This window comes from Balaenoptera physalus (assembly GCF_965194825.1).
Source record: "Balaenoptera physalus genome assembly, chromosome: 7".
Taxonomy (NCBI): Eukaryota; Metazoa; Chordata; class Mammalia; order Artiodactyla; family Balaenopteridae; genus Balaenoptera; species Balaenoptera physalus.
In genome coordinates, this window is record NC_138886.1 from 110,370,357 (window position 1) to 110,390,630 (window position 20,274).

At 42.6% G+C, this 20,274-nt stretch overlaps 1 protein-coding gene across 1 annotated transcript in view; it reads left to right on the plus strand.

The window, feature by feature from the left end:
* DOCK5 (dedicator of cytokinesis 5) overlaps positions 1–20,274 on the plus strand; it is a 189,820-nt gene that overhangs the window by 79,131 nt on the left and 90,415 nt on the right. The window contains exons 3-5 of the mRNA XM_082471422.1: positions 3,513–3,553; positions 8,630–8,685; positions 10,454–10,639. Of these exons, the coding sequence (XP_082327548.1) occupies positions 3,513–3,553; positions 8,630–8,685; positions 10,454–10,639 (283 nt within the window). The remainder of the gene's footprint in view (positions 1–3,512; positions 3,554–8,629; positions 8,686–10,453; positions 10,640–20,274) is intronic.

A 20,274-nucleotide genomic window follows, 5' to 3' on the forward strand; every position in this document is an offset into this window, starting at 1 on the left:
TTGGAGAGGCCAGATTTTTATTCTGGAATGGGGCAGTCCCAGGAAAACAGAAATGACTTTTCCTGAACCGAAGAGCAACCCTTAGCGTAGAATCACTTTTGATGTTCCACATGGTTGCTGGAAGCTTACTTTTTGAGACGGTCATTTCACCTAATTATAAGTGAGACTAGTCCTCTGGACTCACCATCTCCCCACCATTTCCTTCAGTTTCTAACTTATGAAAGCATCTGAGATTCTGACCAGTTCATACAACTCATTGATTATAGCTGCTTGTTGATATGCATTCAGTAGCATACCATATTGAACTGTAATTATCTTGCTTTAAATGTTGGGATTAATTGGAAAATCATGTTCTTGCTTGTATCACAACCCCGGTTGGTAATGTGGAAATGAGCAAACCTACTTTTGGACTATTACTAATCCCTTGCATTTAAGCTATTGAATTTATGGAGTCCTGACAGTCTATGATGAAAACTCCAGAAATAGACAGTGTTCTGCTACTACCTAATGCCAAGGAACGTGAACGTTCACTTTTGTAAAATTCAGCGTGGTAATTTTGAGCCTTTAGATAGGGGTTATGCACACACCACAATTCTAGAGAAGACTTTGAGGTAAAAAATAGGAGGTAAAAAAAAAAAAAGTTTTCAAAAACGACAGCCTTCGGAAGTATAATTCTGTGATGGATAGCTGTGCAAAAACATTATTAACAAAAGTACAGATAAATTCCCCTCTGAAAGTGGACCCAGTCTGTGTTGTAACATCTTGGGTTTATAAGACGTAGAGAGATGAAAACTGCTTGGAAGAGACTAAAGTCTTGTTTCTCAACTTGCCTCCCCCTTCCCAGCCCAGGATGGAGTTGAAGCCATTTATTCACGCAAAAGTCATTTTCCTTTTTTTAAAATAAGTTTATTTTATTTTATTTTATTGTTTTGGCTGTGTTGGGTCTCCGTTGCTGTGCGCGGGCTTTCTCTAGTTGTGGTGTGCGGGCTTCTCATTGCCGTGGCTTCTCTTGTTGCGGAGCACGGGCTCTAGGCGCGTGGGCTTCAGTAGTTGCGGCTCGCGGGCTCAGTAGTTGCGGCTCGCGGGCTCTAGAGCGCAGGCTCAGTACCTGTGGCGCACGGGCTTAGCTGCTCCGCGGCATGTGGGATCTTCCCGGACCAGGGCTCGAACCTGTGTCCCCTGCATTGGCAGGCGGATTCTTAACCACTGTGCCATGAGGAAAGTCCTGCAAAAGTAATTTTCACGTGTTAGCAGAACCAAGCAAGTGTGTATAGATGGGTGAAGACTCTTGAGGCCTGGGAGAATTGTTTTGTGTGGGTATAACTGGATCTCACGTGCATTTTGGCCTCTTAAATTGGGAGCAGTGTTTTCCTGTTCAGATATCTTTTTGTCAACCATGGGCCTTGATGCAAACCTATAACCAGTTCACAGCATAATACCCCATTCTAACTGGTAAAAAATAGCAAAATCCTTAACATGTGTGAATACTGACAGTTTAAAATTTGTAAAAATATTAATAAATCCATGCTCAAAGAAGGTAAATTCAACTCTCTGCTTTAACATATCCAAAATAGATTGCATGTCCAGTGTTGGATGATTTTATATAGAACAAGTTACAAGAGAGCTCTAGAATGCTATTAACAGCTGCCTGAAATATTTTTTTAATTTATTTTTTTATTGAAGTGTAGTTGATTTACAATGTTGTGTTAGCTTCTGGTCTACAGCACAGTGATTCAGTTATATATGTTCTTTTTTGTATTCTTTTCCATTATAGTTTATTACAGGATATCGGATATAGTTCCCTGTGCTATACAGTAGGACCTTGTTGTTTATCCATTCTATATATAGTAGTTTGCATCTGCTAATCCCAAACTCCCAATCCGTCACCCCCCCATCCCCCTCCCCCTTGTCAACCACAAGTCTGTTCTCTATGTCTGTGAGTCTGTTTCTGTTTTGTAGATAGGTTTATTTGTGTCGTATTTTAGATTCCGCATATAAGTTAGTATAATCATCTTTAGGTCCATCCATGTTGCTGCATTATGGCTGAGTAGTAGTCCACTGTATATATGTACCACATTTTCTTTATCCATTCATTTGTTGGTGGACATTTAGGTTGTTTCCATGTCTTGGCTATTGTAAGTAGTGCTGCTATGAACATTGGAGTGTGTGTATATTTTCCAGTTATATAATAGTTCTGTCCAGAAATATGATGCCTAAAGTTTTTTTTTTAAATTTTATTTATTTATTTATTTATTTATTTATGGCTGTGTTGGGTCTTTGCCTCTGTGCAAGGGCTTTCTCTTGTTGCGGCAAGTGGGGGCCACTCTTCATTGCGGTGCGCGGGCCTCTCACTGTCGCAGCCTCTCTTGTTGCGGAGCGCAGGCTCCAGACGCGCAGGCTCAGTAGTTGTGGCTCACGGGCCTAGTTGCTCCGCGGCAGGTGGGATTCTCCCGGACCAGGGCTCGAACCCGTGTCCCCTACATTGGCAGGCAGATTCTCAACCACTGCACCACCAGGGAAGCCCCCGATGCCTAAAGTTTTCAGTACAGCCTGCGTCTGCTCACTGTGTGTGTATGGCTACTTTACACATCTGGACCACGGACAACAGCGTTTACTGAAGCAAGATGACCACACTGATGCCTCGTGGGCATGGGGAGTGAGGAAAGTTATTACAGTGAATTGCCTATAGTAGCTGTTCAATAAATATTTTGTATACAGTATCTGTTTATGGACAGATTAGATTGTATACTCCCTTTATAAGATAGAGGGTGGGAAAACGTCCATAGGAATATGTGTATTGATCGGAATTTTTAAAACGAAGTTAAAGACTTTACTTAAAGCCTCGTTAAGCAAACACATAAAATCTTTTCATTGTAGGGGGTATTGTAGCATTGCCAAGAATTGTTTAAAATGTTGTGTCATTATTTATTTCAGTTTGTTTTTAGGTGTAAATATTTATATATATAAGGTTTGCTACTCCAATTTAAAATTGTTCCAGAATATTGGTTCTTAACCTGGGAACTTGGGGAGGAGGGAAGTGGGAGTAGGAGAGAAAGCGAGAGGGAGAGAATATATATAAATTATTTTAAAATATCTATTTTGATAGTATAATCTATTGTAATAGTATAAGTTGACTTTCAGAATGTATATGAATGGATGAAAGTTCATATTCATTTATACAAAAACATTCATTGAATGCTGGGAGGTATTAAGGTGTTGAGAGGTTGGGCTGCCTTCTGTCTTGTTTTTTTTGTTGTTGTTCTATCCTTTCTCCAAAGGAGTAGGGACAAGGCATGGTTCTAAGTGAATTTTAAATCCTTTAGTTATCAAGAGAATAAAGTTCTGAAATAGATCTAGATTTTTATTGCATAATAAACCAGAATGCTCATATTGTCTGCTAAATGTCTCCTGGATTCCATCCCAGTATCCTAACAAGATGAGGACGTATATTGCTAATGTCTTTATATTGTCCCAGATAACAAAAGATTTTGTGTTCTCTTCTACCCTGACAGGTTGGTACAGAGGATATACCCTCCAAAATAAATCTAAAAAGGTATGGCTTATCGTTTTAGTTTGAAATCTGTGTGCTAGTTTTGTGTGGTCGTATCTGATTCCATTATCTGCTGTCTGTAGACCTAGTTTGCTTTCTCTTTGACGGCTAGTCTTTAGATTTGAAAGCAAATTCTCTGACCTTGGCCATATTTCCCACCAGCCAACTCAAGGATAAAGGCCGGGGGTGAATTTGACACCCTAGGTAGGGCCTCTGCGGACTTCTTGCTCCTGGTTCCCTCAAGCTGAGCCGTAGGGTCACACAGGGACATTGCTCTGTTTTGCGGGGGGACCCGGGCTTCTCCCTTTATCCTTTAGTTCCAGTGCTGAAATCCCAGAACCAAAGGGTCTCCCCATTTCCACTTGACTCTTTCCTTTATTAAAAAATGGTTAAACCAGAGTAGTAGTTTTCAAACTGAAATCAGTAGAGTGGGTTATAACCAACATTTTCTTAAAAACAACACTGAAAAATAGAAAGAGAATAGAATGTGACGGTAAGTAGTGTTTCAGGAAACTTTTGTGTTAGGTATATATTTTACAGTATTTTATGTATTTTTCATTATATTTTATGATAGTAGTGCTGGGTTGCTGTCTCATCATGGGCAAAGCGTTTGAAAAATACTGACCCTCGTGGGTTCCTTTTGGCAGTGCCAAAGCTGCTAATCATCAAGCTAAAGAAAATCTGTGAGTTAGGTTAATACCCCCTCAGTTTATTTTAGGTCAGGTCAGCGCTTTTCCTGTGACACTGCACGTTGGGACAGCTAGCCTGTCAGCACTTTCTTTTGAAAAGAACAAAGTGGATAGGGTCGTACTATTTCACAGTTAGTTCACATGCAAAATAGTGAATTGGGAGGGGTGAGAGAAACATTTCAGAATTTATCAACAGCTAAGTAAAAAAAACAAAAACAAAAAAACCCCTCACAAATCCACAGGTTTTACTCTTCAAATATGGCACAATGCAGAAGTGATGCTGGCACACAGTCTCAAAAGAGCTATGGGCCCAGAAAAACACTTTCCCACAAGGTATAGGGCCATTTAAAACCAGGACTGTCCTGGACTTCCCTGGTGGTCCAGTGGTTAAGGCTCTGTGCTTCCAGTGCAGCAGGCTTGGGTTCGATTCCTGGTCAGGGAACTAAGATCCCATGTGCTGCGTGGTACAGCCAAAAAAGCCAAAAAACAGGACTGTCCTACTCAAGCTTTCTATGTTGTTGACTCTCAGGTAACACTCAGTATTTGCACATGTGTGTGTACACACACAGTTTATTAACTCTGACAATTTAATAATCTACCAAAATAAAGGCATATTTGCTTTTAATGCAGGTATCAACTCCCACAATTTTGATCCTTTTATCCCTCCCCAAATCCTGATGCTGAATTTTTCTACCCACAGTGAGATGCTTATGCCCCATGTCTTCATTTTCAGCTTAATTATAATGAAAATAATTATAAATTATTTGATTAAATGAGTAATCTCTTGCTGACTTTAGTTTCCCCAGGCTTTCATATAAGGACCTAAGATAGCGGACGTTGTGGCGTGAATGAGAGCATGATAGGACCAAAGCAGAAGACCTTTTCTCCTGGAATGCTTGTTAACTAGAGAACCTATAGTTTACAGCCCCCTCGGCTTCTTGGTTTGGGTTTAACCCTATAGTGTTTATTTTACTCATAATTATGGAGGTGGTAGTTATTTTTCAAAGCATGAATAGAGTGAACAATTTTGAAGTTCTAAATTTCTTCAAGAGCAGCAATACTTATGTCACTTAATTACCAATCCTTTAAAAAAAGAAGTTAATTTGAAAACATAAACAAAAATCCACTCTCAGATAAGTTCATATGAACTTTAAGATCAAAGGGAATTTTTAAACTGGTGAATGTGAATTGTGTTGAAACAAGGCCCCAGACCACAGTTTTACCTTTCAGAGAGTCTACAGTCTGTAAGAACCTTTTCGGAGCATCTCTAAGGCATCCTGTGATACATCAGAATCCAACTGTTGTCTGGTTTGCAAAGTGGGTGGGTGGGGTGCTTCACTAAGATCTAAATGACAAGGTCTCGGTGTGTTTTAAATTTTTTTTGAAACCCTTTTAAACTTTCAATTTCACTCTTGAAAAGAATTATTTCAGTAAGAGCTTTTCTTAGTTCTTGGTAACTAAACTTTGTAATCCAGTGAAATAATAGTACAAACAAGGGCCATGCATTTCCTTGTTGACTTATAAGTTGAAATATCTTTCTCGTAGAGAGATCCAGGAAAAGCAGGGAATTCCAAGTCAGCTGTCATGAATTATGCTCAACTTTGACACCCCTTCATTAGGGAATCCAGCCTAGTTGAAATGCTATTCCTAATGCTATTTCCTTGTTTGCCAGTCTTTAGGGGAAGAGCTATTTGAAAAGCCTATTGTTTTAATGGAAATTTTTGGTGTTATTTACAAGCAGACCTAACCGGTTAGAGTGGTGATAAAACATGCTAGTGGCTTTACAAATGGAAGAAGCCAAGAGCTTTGCAGAAACTGATTATTGATCCTGGCAGGATTATGGAATTATGGATAAGGGCAATATCTGGAAAATCATTAGTTCATTTTTTTTTCCCCCTCAAGTGGGTAGGTTGCATTGAGAAAGCACAAGCAAAACTGAGAGATAGGCTGTAAATCAGAAATGTATTACCTAGGTTTATTCTGGCTTTCTGTGCGTCAGAATGGTGTAGGAAAAGGCCTATAGCCTCAGATTTACCAGAGCAATTAAATGGCTGTAAGTGGACATATGTTACCATGGAAGGATGATGCCTGCAAGTAACAGAGTGAGAATACAACAAAATAGATACTCTCTTAATATGAAAGTCATCATGTCTGTATACCCAATATAAACTATCTGCTTATGATCTGCTTAGACATCACAAAATAAGCCACTTGTATTACGAATGTTTCTATTTTGGATTTCTCCCAGTTATTAGGAGACCAGTCATCAGATTATAGATGTATGAAACAGTTAATTGGTCCTTTATCTTCTTGATTTGAAAAACCTTCTGCCAGGATATTCCTTGGGACCAGCAGTGTTACATCTGATTTTAACCTGCAAATATGGCTCCTGATAACTGCTACTTTGAGTGGTTTCAACGCTCCACCTTTTTATGAGTTCCGGACAACTTTTTTATTGTAGTAAAATATACTTGATAAAAAAATTACTACTTTAACTCTTCTAAAATATACAGTTCAGGGGTATTAAGTACATTCACATTGTTATGCAACCATACCACGATCCGACTCTAGAACTTTTTCATTATCCCAAACTGAAACTCTGTATGCATTAAACACAAACTTCCCCTTCCTCCCTCCTCCAGGCCCTGTTAACCCCCGTTCCACTTCTGTCCCTATGAATTTGACTACATACACTTGTATGATCTCATACAAGTGAGATCAGACAGTAATTGTCCTTCTGTGTCTGGCTTATTTCACTCAGCATCCTGTCGCCAAGGTGAGTGCTGGGCAGCCAAGCCTGGTTCTCCACAAAGATCGTCGTCAACAAAACATTTACCTCAACCTAGCGGATAGAAGAAACACCCAAGGCTTCTTAGGCATCCTAAGGACAGATCTGGAGCTTCAGAACCCCGTTAATCTGGCCCCAAAGGAATTACACACACATTGAATTTTTGTTTGTATTTAACTCTTTGATGGGTTTTCCAAAATCACTCCGAATCCTGTCCCTATAATGAAGGAGGTCGGTGTTACCTTGTCTCTGTGTGAGTTCTGGGTCTTCATCAGTAACAAGATTGGGATAATGCTTTCTCACTCATACGCCCCACACCTGCCCGTTTCTCAGAGCGAGGAAGGGTGGGTATGTCTGTACTTTTTTTTGGTTCTTCCTGCCTGGCGGGAAAGGATGGCCATCTTGTTTCTGACTCAAGCAGTGGCAGGATCCGCCTTGTCATCACCAATGCTGGGAGCAGCGTAGCCTCAGATTTTCTTGCTGTTTCCTGTTTTATTGGCAAAGGATTAAAAGAGAGAAAGGAGAGAATTGCTCAGATAAACATAGCACATAAAACTAGACGCAAGACCAACCCGGGTTGAAATGCACTGGTTTTCTGGCTCTGAATGGATTAAGGATCACTGGGTACACACGCATCTCTGACCCAGTCTCCCAGGGAGCGAGCTATCCCTCTCCCATCCTTGTGGCCAGTCTCCCCTGACGTTGGGTGTCCACGTGGTCGCACTTCTACAGGCTCAGGGCTATGAGCAGTTGAGCCAATGGGGCCTGTTGAACAGCTTCTTCTGCTTCTCCTGGTCTGGCCTGAAAAGTACCATACAACAGGGACCAGCAGTGCTTTTCTAGATGGCAGTGTCTCTGTTTATTGATGGGCATATCATGCGGTTGAATAACAGAAGCTTTTGGCTTTTAAGAAAACTCACATCCGTGGGTTGCTTCCCATTGGTTAGATCCAATCTTCAGTTCTGCAGTTTCTACCCACCGCTTTCCAGTGTTTCTCTTAGGTCTTTCTGGGCTTAGTTTTCCCACGGGCAATGTCACAATACTGACGACTAATTGCCTCTTAGGGACGTAGAATGGAGAGCAACTTGAGACTGAAAAGTGCTAAAAATAACCAGATAATGAGTCCTAATTGATTCCATGCATTTTGTTTAAGTGAAAGTGCTGAGGGGAATGACTCTAGAAAATCACTATAATTTTACGGGCCACTAAGTACATAGCCCTCCATCTCACTAATTATATGAAACCCTTTAAGGGAAGCATATCATGGCATGTAGGACCTGGAGGGGTTTTAGGATCTCACTATTAAACACTTTACCATTATGGCAGCTCTGAGCTGACATGGGCATGTGTGCCTGGTCATTTACAGAGCATTTATTTTATGCTCGCTGAACCCAAGGATTAATTTATACCTTTTCAGTGTTGCAGGCTTGCTTTCATTTGGGTAGGCAGGTGATGTAATTGATGTCCTGCAACCTTGACTGCAAACCGTAGCTGTTGTCCAGGGGTCCTTTCCCCTCCCCCACGCATCCTTGCTGCTGTCTGTGCTCTTTACTTTGGGCTGAGAGTTTTACGGCCACATAACCCAAGTTCTTCTCTCCGTAGGGTATTTTCCCTGAAACGTATATCCATTTGAAAGAGGCCACTGTGGAAGACCGTGGGTAAGTTCTAACGTAGGAAGACTCCTAACAGGTGAGGAAGATGTAAAATATCCTTATAGATTTTATGAAGTCAGAAAATATCATTTTGTGCATTATTGTCTCAGCTCATCAATTCCACTTCTCGGATGAAAGGGAAATGAATGAAAACTTTTTCCTGACATCCTTCCTTCTTCTGTCTTCTTTTTTGATACTTATTCCTTCCCCAGAACAGTAAAGACAGATAATGAATGAACGGAGAGGGCCTTTGCTTTCCTCTTGCACTGGCTGCTCACTGATAGCGTGCACGTGTGTGTGTGTGTGTGTGTGCGCGCGCGCGCATGTGTGTGTATGTGTGCGCGTGCGCGCATGAGTGTGCACGCACATAAATATTTGGTGCTCTTTGGCCCTTAAGACCTGAGAGCCGCCTGTTTGGGAACCTTGGGAGATGATAGGTGAGCATACAACACCCTGCACTATTCAGCTCTGAACCTTGGACAAGTCAGTGCACCTGGGGCTTTCCCCCTGCAAATCAGAGAAAACAAATCTGTCCCCACGTAGGTCATGAACTTGATATGAAATTATGAACTAACTAATGTGTGTGAATGCGCTCTGCAGAGAAAATCCACTTAGCTGGTGAGCCAGCGGGCAGGAGAGTTAAGGAGGGAATAAAGAGAGCCTGGAGAAGGAATCCCAGGGCCGTTAGAGAGTGTGGAGTGGGTCACAGAGGCACTCTGGCTAACAGCTGCAGAGATCATTCTCAGCCGTCAGTTCTGCACCCTCGTTTTATAGACGAGAGATGGAGACGTGCCCAAATTCACACATAATCAGGGCTGAAAAGCAGGTGTCTTGCCCTCCTGGAGAATCTTCTTTCTGATTCCTAGGCAGCCTCCAGGGTCACTTACAGCCACGTTGGTGGAAGGGCAGGGTTGGGGGCATATTCCCACCAACTAGTGTTGCCAGGTAAAATGCAGGATGCCCAGTTAAATTTGAAATTCAGATAACAAGTAATTTTTTACATGCATGTCTCAGGTATTTCCTGAGACATACTTATGCTTAAAAATTATTTTGATCTATCTGAAATCCAAACCTAACGGGGTGTCTTGTATTCTTATTTACACCTAGCAATCCCACCACTAATCCCCATTTGTTTGCTTGCTTTCGCTCTCTCCTTTTCTCCTTTTGCTAATCATAAAAATACCAGACGGGATTTATGTGCATGAGTGTCGGGTTTGCCTTGTTAAAAGTCTGCTGTAAGTGAGGTTTTGGGTATACGTACGTTTTCTGTGCAGTGAGACAGCAGATGAGAAGCAAACCTAGTACCACTGCAAAAGAGGGTCCCACCTCAGTCCCACAGCAGGTCCTGTGTGAGGCTCCAAGCCCCAGGACCCTTGTGCCATGAACACTTCTCCACCCACCCACCCTCCCTAACGAAATGGCTGCTTGGCAGAACCAGCGAAAGTACTGGATTTGGGCTTCCATCCCTGGCAATTGCTGCAGCCAGCCTGGTTGGTATTTGAAGCTCCTGTAAAGATCCAGAATGGGGAGATAGAGGCTGGGCTCTATACCCATTCATTTCGAGAATCGTGGTGTGTTAAGCTCTTTCTCTTTTCTCAGCTGCTTGATGTGATAAAAATTCTCTACCCAAACCTTCCCTAAATGGACAAGGTTGTTTTTGGTTGAAGCCCAACCAGCCCATTCCCATCTTTGAGTTGTGGGGATCATGACCTCCATCAAGAAAAGCCACGGTGATCCACCCAGAGTGAAGGGAGCATCTGTCTGTTCTCTTTAGGCAGCACGAGACTGTGATTCCCGGGGAGCTCCCACTGGTACAGGAGCTCACCTCGACACTGCGGGAATGGGCGGTCATCTGGCGCAAGCTCTACGTGGTGAGTTTGCCCCTGGTGCTTGGCGCCTGTGGCAGTATTCCTGGGCCCTCAGCTCGTCTGTTCTGCTGCAAGGGATCGGCCACTCCTTAGCTCTCTGTGTGGAGTGGGTGTATCTTACCTGGGCGGCGCAATGGCTGATAACCAGCAGATTCCCATTTTTGCCACGTAGAGCGGTTGATGATGTGGGTGGTGGAGGAGGTGGGCATAATCATTAGGTCAGTATTTTCCCAGCTGACATGCTGATTGTAAAGTTAAAAGGATAATAAGAACTGCAAACACATCATCCCTACTAAGTGCCAGGAACTATTAATCCTCATAACACTCCTATAAGGTAGCTGTAATTATTACCAGTTTATCAATGGGGAAATCGAGGGACATGCTCTTAGCCTCTGTGGGTATCCCAGTGAATAGACATTTGCCACTGTTTCAGTGCTCAGCCCCATGAGGGCTCCTATGAGGGTGCACTCTCTACCTTCTGTGTACCTTACCAATGCTGAAACATGAATCACGTTAAACCATGTTCTGAAGAGTCTTCTTTTTGAGGCCAACTCATAGTACTGTTTCTCACAACAATGGTTTGACCTTAGGATGCTAATAAGATATGCCAGTTCAGTGGGAAGTGACACAGGAACCAGCACATTCTCTCCCTGATAAACCATAATCACAAGTTTTGTGTGTGGGTTTGCAATCAAGGCAAGGTAAATCTAGCACTTCATAATATTATCAGGCTGAGAACACCTGGGGCAGCCACCTTGCAGGAGGCCCAGAACTCTGAGTCTGGCGGCAGCAAGCCTGCACCTGTGTCCACTTTAGGAAGCTCCTTTCTCAGACACTGGAATGCACAGACACTGTTTTCTAAAGTTTCCTCTTTCCTGGAGACCTTGTGGGTAGACATCATTAGGTCTTGCCTTCTGTAGGCATCTTCCAGGCTTCCATGGCTGACTAAGAATTCCTATGAATGTACTGATATATTCCCTGGCCCAATGTGTGAATGAGATCAGTCAGGACTCGACTCAATGCCTGGGAGCCAGTCTCTTTCCTTATGTGGCTTAGTTCATCTAAGTTTTTTTCGGTCATATATTGATTCTACATTTTAACTCTCAAAAGCCAATCTTACTAAGTTAACTGGGAGCACCTCACTCTAGACCCTCGTACTAAAAACAGGAATCAAAACTCATTCTAGCATAACTTCTAGCAGTTAGTATAAGATATTTCATTTCCCAGGGCTTTGGTTTCCCAGGGTGGAGCACAGCAATGGAAATCACCAACCCCTTCTGTGGAAAAGCACGTGATTTTTCTCCGCCTGCCCATCCTTCAAGGCCCCACTGAAGTCCTTTTTTCTTCATAATGCGTCTCTAAACACACCAGTCCATAATGTTTCCTTCGGGACTATGGGAGCACTTCCTCCTGAACCAGTCATCTGGCCCCTGGGGCACAGTGCCTTGTAATGCAAGTGATCTTTTGATCTCTTTATGTTTCATCGAGAAGAGAACTAACCTGTAAATTCTTAAATCACGAGCTCTGGGAGAGATGCTGTTTTAAGCCCTTTGGCCTACATCGATCTTCTTGTCCTTCTATTGAAAGCACTCTCTGGTTCCGGTTAATTGATTGGTTAGTGGTGGATGTAACAAGGTTGATGGATGGGTTAGTTCCTTAACATAGTCTCTCTGGAAATTGGCGTGTGGTGAAAAATGTATTCGCTAATAAGTACTGGGAAATGAGATTTTTATAGCTGTAATCTACAAGAGTGGAGAGTATGAATGAGCTAGGCTTTTCTTCCTGCTAAAACACAACTCTTGTGCTTAGCTCATGATCTATGTCTACGACATGTCCACAGATAATTGTGCCAAGTCTGCTATTGACTAGGAATGAGAAATAAGTGAGCCAGGGAGGAAGAAATATGATTCATGTATTTGGGCTTCCAAAATCTTTTAAGCTCTGGTTGAGGATTTCCTATGTGGAAGGTCCACTATTTAATAGCAGAATTGAGTTCTAAGTTTAAAAAAAAAAAGAAAATTCCACCCTCCTCTCGGGGGGGCAGCACATTTCCCATCTTAATCTTGACGTCTCATAAAATAATTATTTTGTTATTGTGACTTATTTTTTAGATGTCTTATAGCTGCTATTGGTTGACTAAATGGCATTCATTGTGGGGATCTTAATCAGTTGATGGGGCTGAGAATCGGCTCCTGCTTTTTTTTTTTTGTTGTTTTTTTTTCTGCTCCTGCTTTTGATAGCATGCTCACCCATTCAGAAATGATCCATTTCAAATGGAAATCTTGGCTTTCTTCATTTTTTTCCTGTCCCTTCCTAAAACATTGACAGTTCACTTCAGGCAGAATTTCTGAAATGCTTTCTCAAAAATCTGTATGTCAAAGTATCCAGCCTTGGGGCTTCCCTGGTGGTCCAGTGGGTAAGACTCCGCGCTCCCAATCCAGGGAGGCCCAGGTTCGATCCTTGGTCAGGGAACTAGATCCCACATGCCGCAACTAAGAGCCTACATGCCGCAAATAAACATGCTGCAATGAAGATCCTGCATGCTGCAACTAAGACCCGGCGCAGCCTAGATTAAATAAATAAATATTAAAAAAAAAAAAAGTAGCAAGCCTTAAATATGATTCACTGGGAAAAAAGTTAAGGGAACCCAGATCTGTAGGTTTCAATCACCCCCCCACCCCGAGACATGTGCACGTACACACACACAGACACACACACTTTTTTTTTTTTTTAAATAAATTTATTTATTTTTGACTGCACTGGGTCTTTGTTGCTGCGCGCGGGCTTTCTCTAGTTGTGGCGAGCGGGGGCTACTCTTCGTTGCGGTGCGCGGGCTTCTCATTGCGGTGGCTTCTCTTGCTGCGGAGCACAGGTTCTAGGCACACGGGCTTCGGTAGTTGTGGCGCGTGGGCTCAGTAGTTGTGATGCGCGGACTCAGTAGTTGTGGCGCACGGGCTGAGTTGCTCTGCGGCATGTGAGATCTTCCCGGACCAGGGCTCGAACCCGTGTTCCCTGCATTAGCAGGCGGATTCTTAACCACTGCGCCACCAGGGAAGCCCCACATGCACATTTTTATCGGTGTTTGCTTTCTGATTCTGTGTGTAAGTTCCTTCAGTCTGTGTAAAGATGAATACAGGTTTGCCTAATCTACATCAGTACTTTTATCTCTCATGCATTTTCTCCCACAGATTATGAAACCAGGCATTGTGTTTGGTGTCTTTAAAGACATCTTAGAGCCTCCGCCTTTCTCTACAACACATTTCTTAGTTCTCTTCTTTTCAGTCTCAGTTCATGAGAAATTTAGGAGGTAGGTACAGAGTCTTAAGTGAGAGGAAAATGCAATCCACTAACCAGGTTAAGCCCAGCCATGTAGACACAGGTCATTATTCTAGAAGGGAAAGATATTTGTATAGCTGTGATTTCTTTTCAGCAGTCATACCGTAAGCTTGTGAAATTACCATAAATATGTTTTAAAGTGGGGATATGGCGGCCATGCCAAGCAGAGAGGAACCCACCGATCCAGAGTAGAAAGAAGAAATGGTAATTCCCGCACGTTCCTTTTTTCTCTTTGTTATATTAGTATTATTTATGAGTTTATTATCTTTCCTGTATGCTTTGGAGAAGAAGCAAGCTGTAGGGGACAGACAGGGGACTAGAAATTAGGAGGGATGGTTTCTCACCCAGGCCCTGCGCTAACTGACTCTGGTTTTGGACGAAGTGCTTGAAGTCTCCAAGTGTCTGCTGGATTTTGCCCATCTGTTAAAATGATGTAAAATCTGCCTTGTTTACTCCATAGAGTTGTGAGGGTATAAAAAGAAATCATCGTGCAGGCAGACCATCAAGGACTCTGCAAACGTGAGCATGAGAGTCTTGATGTCTTAGCTGGAAACAGTCTCCGCCCTGGACGTCCTCCCTCGGGGCAGCCTGGCTCACCGCCGTCCCTCTGACCCGACTGGGAGAGTCTGAAGCTCCCTTCCCTGTCCCCCCTTGTCCAAGGTCACTTCCTTTGTCTTGTGTTGTGGTCTTAGGCGGAGCGGCCTTGAGCACTCAGTAGCTAGTCTGCGTGTTTCTCCCCATAGATAGTGAGCCTCCTTAGCTTAGGTTCCAGTCCAAGAGACAGGGATCGTTCCAGAAAGGAAAAGGGAAGCACACCGGTGCTGCGTGCAAATGCACCGCAGTTTCTGACGAGCTTTGCCTGCACTGCTGATCCTCCCTTGGAACCTATTTCCCGGGCATGTTCAGTGCTTGATCCGGAAAGGAGGGAACACTGTGAAGGAGGACGTGGTTGCCTGGTGAAATGGCAAAACTGGGGGCATTGGGGTCAGACAGGCGGCTGGTTCTTTTTTTTTTTTTTAATCAGTCATCAATTTTATACACATCACTTTATACATGTCAATCCCAATCGCCCAATTCAAGGCGGCTGGTTCTTAAATTCTGACTTGCTGGGAATTCCCTGGCGGTCCAGAGGTTAGGACTCCACGCTTTTACTGCTGAGGGCCCGGGTTCAATCCCTGGTCGGGGAACTAAGATCCCACAGGCTGCGCCGCGTGGCCAAAAAAAAAAAAAAAAAATTCTGACTTGCTTCCTTACTTGGTATGCACTTTTATATTCAGAAAAAAATAACAAATCCAATAATAGTGCAAACAAACAAACAAACCCAAGCAGAAAGAACACAGATTCTGCAGGCAGGGATTTTGGTTCAGGGTGTGCCACTAGAGGATTTTACAGCCCAAGACAAGTCCTTTGACCTCCTAAATTTTCCTTTCCTCGGCTTCAGTGGTAATTATATATTACAGATGCCTTGCAGATTTGCTGTAGAATTCAATAAGATAATCTGTGTCACATTCCTGGGACAGTGCCTGCACATTGTTGTCAAAATGTGATAGCCCCTGGCTCTCCCCTTACTACACTGCTTCAGGAAAGAGCTGATTCATGTTGAAAAGTGTTAGGAGAAGTGTATCCACATGAAATTTTGCCCTGAGGTAGTTTAAGGGTGTGCCTGCTACCTACGCGGTGGGCTCCCTTCCAGCCCTAGAGTCACTTAGCTACGCTAGGTGGATAGTTTTTAAGTATTCCATCCATTCTTTTCTGCTGCCTCTCAGGATCTTGCAGTTTTCCCCAGCCATGAAAAGTAGATCCAGTGAGCTGAACTTGGCTTCTTTTCCTTCTTCCCTGCCATGCGAGTTGCCTCAGCTAGAAGGGCGGACCCCTATGCATTGATTTCTACAGGATGGATGGATGTAATATCTGTTTACCTTTCCAGTGACAACCCAATTATACTTTCTGAATACGTACAAATCTGCACCCCACATCATACTTATCCTGTTTTCTCAACTAAAAATCAGGTCTTGCAAACTGACAAGTTGGAGTATATTTGTGGGGACGTCAGGACAAGACTTTCTGGAAGAGGGACTGTCCCAGGAATTCTGAGGTGTTTGGTCATCATAAACATACTCTCTAATGCCTCACCCTGAGTTTAAGTGCTGTTTCTCACCTTCCAGTGGGCGAAATGGTTTGGTGAGGTTTGGTCAGGCAGGCTGTTTTGTTCATACAAGTTCGGCAGACTGAACCTGATCCGATTTTCTTATGGAAAAGAGATTACAGAAGAGCCTGATGGTGGAAGGTGGTTAATACATCTTGTTGAATCAAGTGAACTTAATTGCTAAAATGCAGTTCGTTGAAAGGATTGATCTCCTCTCATTGAAAATTTACCAGCAAAATAGAACCTTGGGCTGGCCTACAGTCCTGTAAAAATCTAGAGCAGAGAAAGTGCCTGTCACCAAGGCGGGGGTGGGGAGACTTGCCGGACACCATGAATTGCCCTTTCATCCCATCTTTGCATATCCAGGCAGATTAAAGCTACTCAAGTCTAATCTTTTTGAACTGGTGGTTATTACTGGCTGCTGGAGCATATGCTCTGAAGTGTAATTAAGCTGATCTCAGGGTTGAAACCGGTGTCTGATCGCTTATTACTAAGGACAGAAAATTCCCATAGAAAGCTTCGTCCTGGTGTCAGGGCATTTCAGCTGTGAGTTGCAAGCCCTGCTTTGGCGCATGGCTCTCACGACAGGCAGGAGGAGACGGGGCGATGGCCAGAACAGGGCAGAGGTGGCGCTTTGGGTGTTTTTCCAGTTTTGTTTTCCTCTGACTTTGGTGCCTGGCTTCCAGGATTTCCTGCACTACTTCCAGAGGCAAAAACTGTCTTTTACTGGAATCTTTTCTTTAAAAATCAAGCTTTTGCTAGTCAGGCCAAGCCTTTAGCTGACAGAGAGAAAAAACACTAGGATGGATGGGAAGAGAGGCAGGGCCCCTGTGGATTCATGTCCCCCCAGAACTAAGGGTCAGCGCAGCACAGGGCACAGAAAGACCAAGAGACCAACCATCCTGGTTCCCGGGAGGTCCAGATACTCAGAAAAGACATGAGATTCATTGCGAAAAGCTATATACGGGGGAAATTTGATATAGAGCCACCCCACTGTGTGAGTACATCAGGACTGAGATGGTCCAAGTCAGATATATTTAATCAGGAAGTTGCTTGGAGGAGTAATTGAATTTAATGTCTCAGCCATAGACTTGAAGACGCTTATCCTTGGGAATGGATCTTATTGCTGGTCCCCTGATTTTACGGCTGGGCATATCCCAGAGGGAATAATTTGCTCAAAGTCACTTAGCAAGTTAGTGATGGAATTAGAGATAGAGACCAAGTCCCCTGTACTTTCAGCAAAGAAGGTTTACAATGGAAGAGGAGAGGTTGGTGAACAGAGGAAATATTGATTCTTTTGCAGAGGGAGAGGTGAGGTGGAGGACCAGAGAAAGAGCCTTTTGACTCTGGTCTGCATTCTTTGGGAAAGAAAGTGAAGAATAGAATCGAGGTCTTCTGACACCCAGTGGGGTGGTGCCATTGTCTCAGTGGCCCTCAGAATTTCTAAATTACTCAAAGGATGGCTTCTGTATTTCTGCCACTATTGAAGATAAAGCTGTTTCTTTTTTTCCTTTCCCTTTTTTCTTCTCTTTAGAAATTCTTTAAAAAAAAAAAAAAGACCCAGAATAGAAATGTAAAAAGTGAGACCTCAGAGATCGTCAGGTAGAAAAGAGGGATAAATTCTAAGCAAATGCAGGAGTGTCCTTACTGTCTAGTTAGAAGAATATTTAGATTTCTCTATTTTGTGTAGCTATTCCTCCAACCGAAACCAGAGTGTTATTTTAAGTTCAAGCAGTCACAGTTTGTTTTTCGGTCGCTCCTGTGTCCCAGGCTTATTCTGTGGAGAGGAGCAAAGAAATTATTAAATACATTCCTTGCTCTCCTGAATTCTGTGACAATGGCTGCTAGTATAAAAAGACTGAGATTAATGAAGGCTAGAGACAGGAGAAAAGGCACTCTGTAATGGGCAGGCTTGGGTGTAACAAGGAGGAAAGATGGAGACCTGAGTCCTTGGCTCCTGGTGTTAATGGGGAGAGCTTGATTTTCTCCTCACCTGTCCTCATTTGCTTCCCCAGGAATCCAAAAAGTGTCAGGGGCCAGCTACTGCATGGAACATCCGTGGAGAACAATCTTAGGAATGTGGCAACAAAACCTGTTTCCTTAAAGTAAATGGGAAAGTCGCTTCCTTTGGTGTGTTCCCGCGTGTCTACTCACAATTAATTTGGCAAAGTGAACCAGAAAAGAATGGCCATCTTCATCCTTCTTCGGGGGGAACTCTTGGCAAAACAGGCTGATATGGACAGGCAATAATTAAATTGCTTTGGATAGTGTCTAATATAATTGAGACCAAGAACTTGTGAATATATGCCCCAAACAAAGCGCTGTCTCATAGAGGATCCCCTGAGTCTCGGAGCCCTTTCTTTACCATATTATGAGACCTAATATCTTAATTAAAATGAGAAAAACATTGAAAAAAAAACTAACTAGGAGTAGAAAAATAGGTTGCAAGAAGAAAAAAAGATCCCTTTCTGCCCGGGAGCTTTGAAAGGCAAAATTTTATGGGCTTAATTTCTCAGTTAGAAAGACAATGAGTTGGAAACATTTTATATGGAATTGAATGAAAAAAAAAACAGGGTCGTTTTACCTTTGCTTTTAAAAGTCTCATTTATGTTTTTCTAAAGACTGGCTGATGAGAAAGAGGCAATTCAGAAAACGCTAAAAGCATAAAATGTAGGCAGTTTCAGAATTTTAATCAGCTTTCGCGTTCTGTGTTTTTCAGATCAATGGTATTAGCAGAGCGTATTGCAATCGCAGATAAATGAGTTCTTCGTCTCTTTCTTCTGTGTTCTCATGGAACCTTGAACTTCTTGTAGGGCTCTTACCACATCTGCTAATCCCATTGATGTCTCCACTGTCCCCACTTAGGCTGAGGGCTCTTCACTCCACATTTACTTCTTGTTCACGAGTATCTTGGATATTTTCAGCCCTGATTCTAGTCGATAACCTGACCCAGGCATCTGTACCTGGGATCGCTGTAGAAGAGCATCACTGAAGAACATGCTGGACAGCCATCAGCCACTTCTTTGTGTGGCTTTTTTTGCAGTTTTTTTATAGCAGATCCTAATATTCCCCATCATTTTAGAAGTGTATGGTTATACAAATATATCATGACTTTTCACCTATAAATAAAAAAGAAGTGGTCTCATAGTATATAGGGGGTGATGGTATATATTTGTGTATCAAAAGGAATGCACAAAACAGTTTTTCCTGACTGTTCTATCTAAAGTGGCCTCCTTCCCCCAGGTACACCCTATCATATTGCCCTATTTCCTTCTTGCACTTTTTTTTTTTTTTTAAACTTTTATTTATTTATTTATTTATTTATTTTTATTTATTTATTTATTTATTTTTAATTTATGGCTGTGTTGGGTCTTCGTTTCTGTGCGAGGGCTTTCTCTAGTTGTGGCAAGTGGGGGCCACTCTTCATCACGGTGCACGGGCCTCTCACTATCGCGGCCTCCCCCGTTGCGGAGCACAGGCTCCAGACACGCAGGCTCAGTAATTGTGGCTCACGGGCCCAGCCGCTCCGCGGCACGTGGGATCCTCCCAGACCAGGGCTCGAACCCGTGTTCCCTGCATTAGCAGGCAGACTCTCAACCACTGCGCCACCAGGGAAGCCCCTCTTGCACTTTTTATAATCTGAAATTATCTTGTGTGTGTATACATAAATATTATATACATATAATATATGTAATATTATATATGATATTGATATATTTATATTTACTATATAATTTTAATATATTTACATATATGTATATAAAAGTTTGCTTATTTATTGCTGCCTTCTCCTTCTGGAATGTGCAGAAACTTTATTTCCAGCACGTGGTAAATGCTTATTGACTGTTTGTTTGTTTTTTTTTTTAAATGAATGAATCCTTTAGGTAGAACCAAGGTCATAATGGCATGGATATCAAGTATTAGACTCTTAATATGATTGAGGCACAAATAATTAGCTGGTCATAAGTTAATTTTAGTTCAGTTACAGGAAGTTCTTACTGAAGCCCAGAATAATGGTTTCATTATTCCAGGTCTAACAGTTTCCGGATGGTCTAACAATTCAGTGGGGACTTTAATATTTCACATTCTCTTTTCGATTATCCCTTATCTCTGAAATTACAATTCTCTCTCCATCCAGAATCCACTGATGCAGTACATTTTATAAAGTGCCTACTAGCTCCTAGGGATACAAAACTGAACAAGCTCCTTGTCCTATAGGTTCTTACCACCTGAGGGGAGAGGACA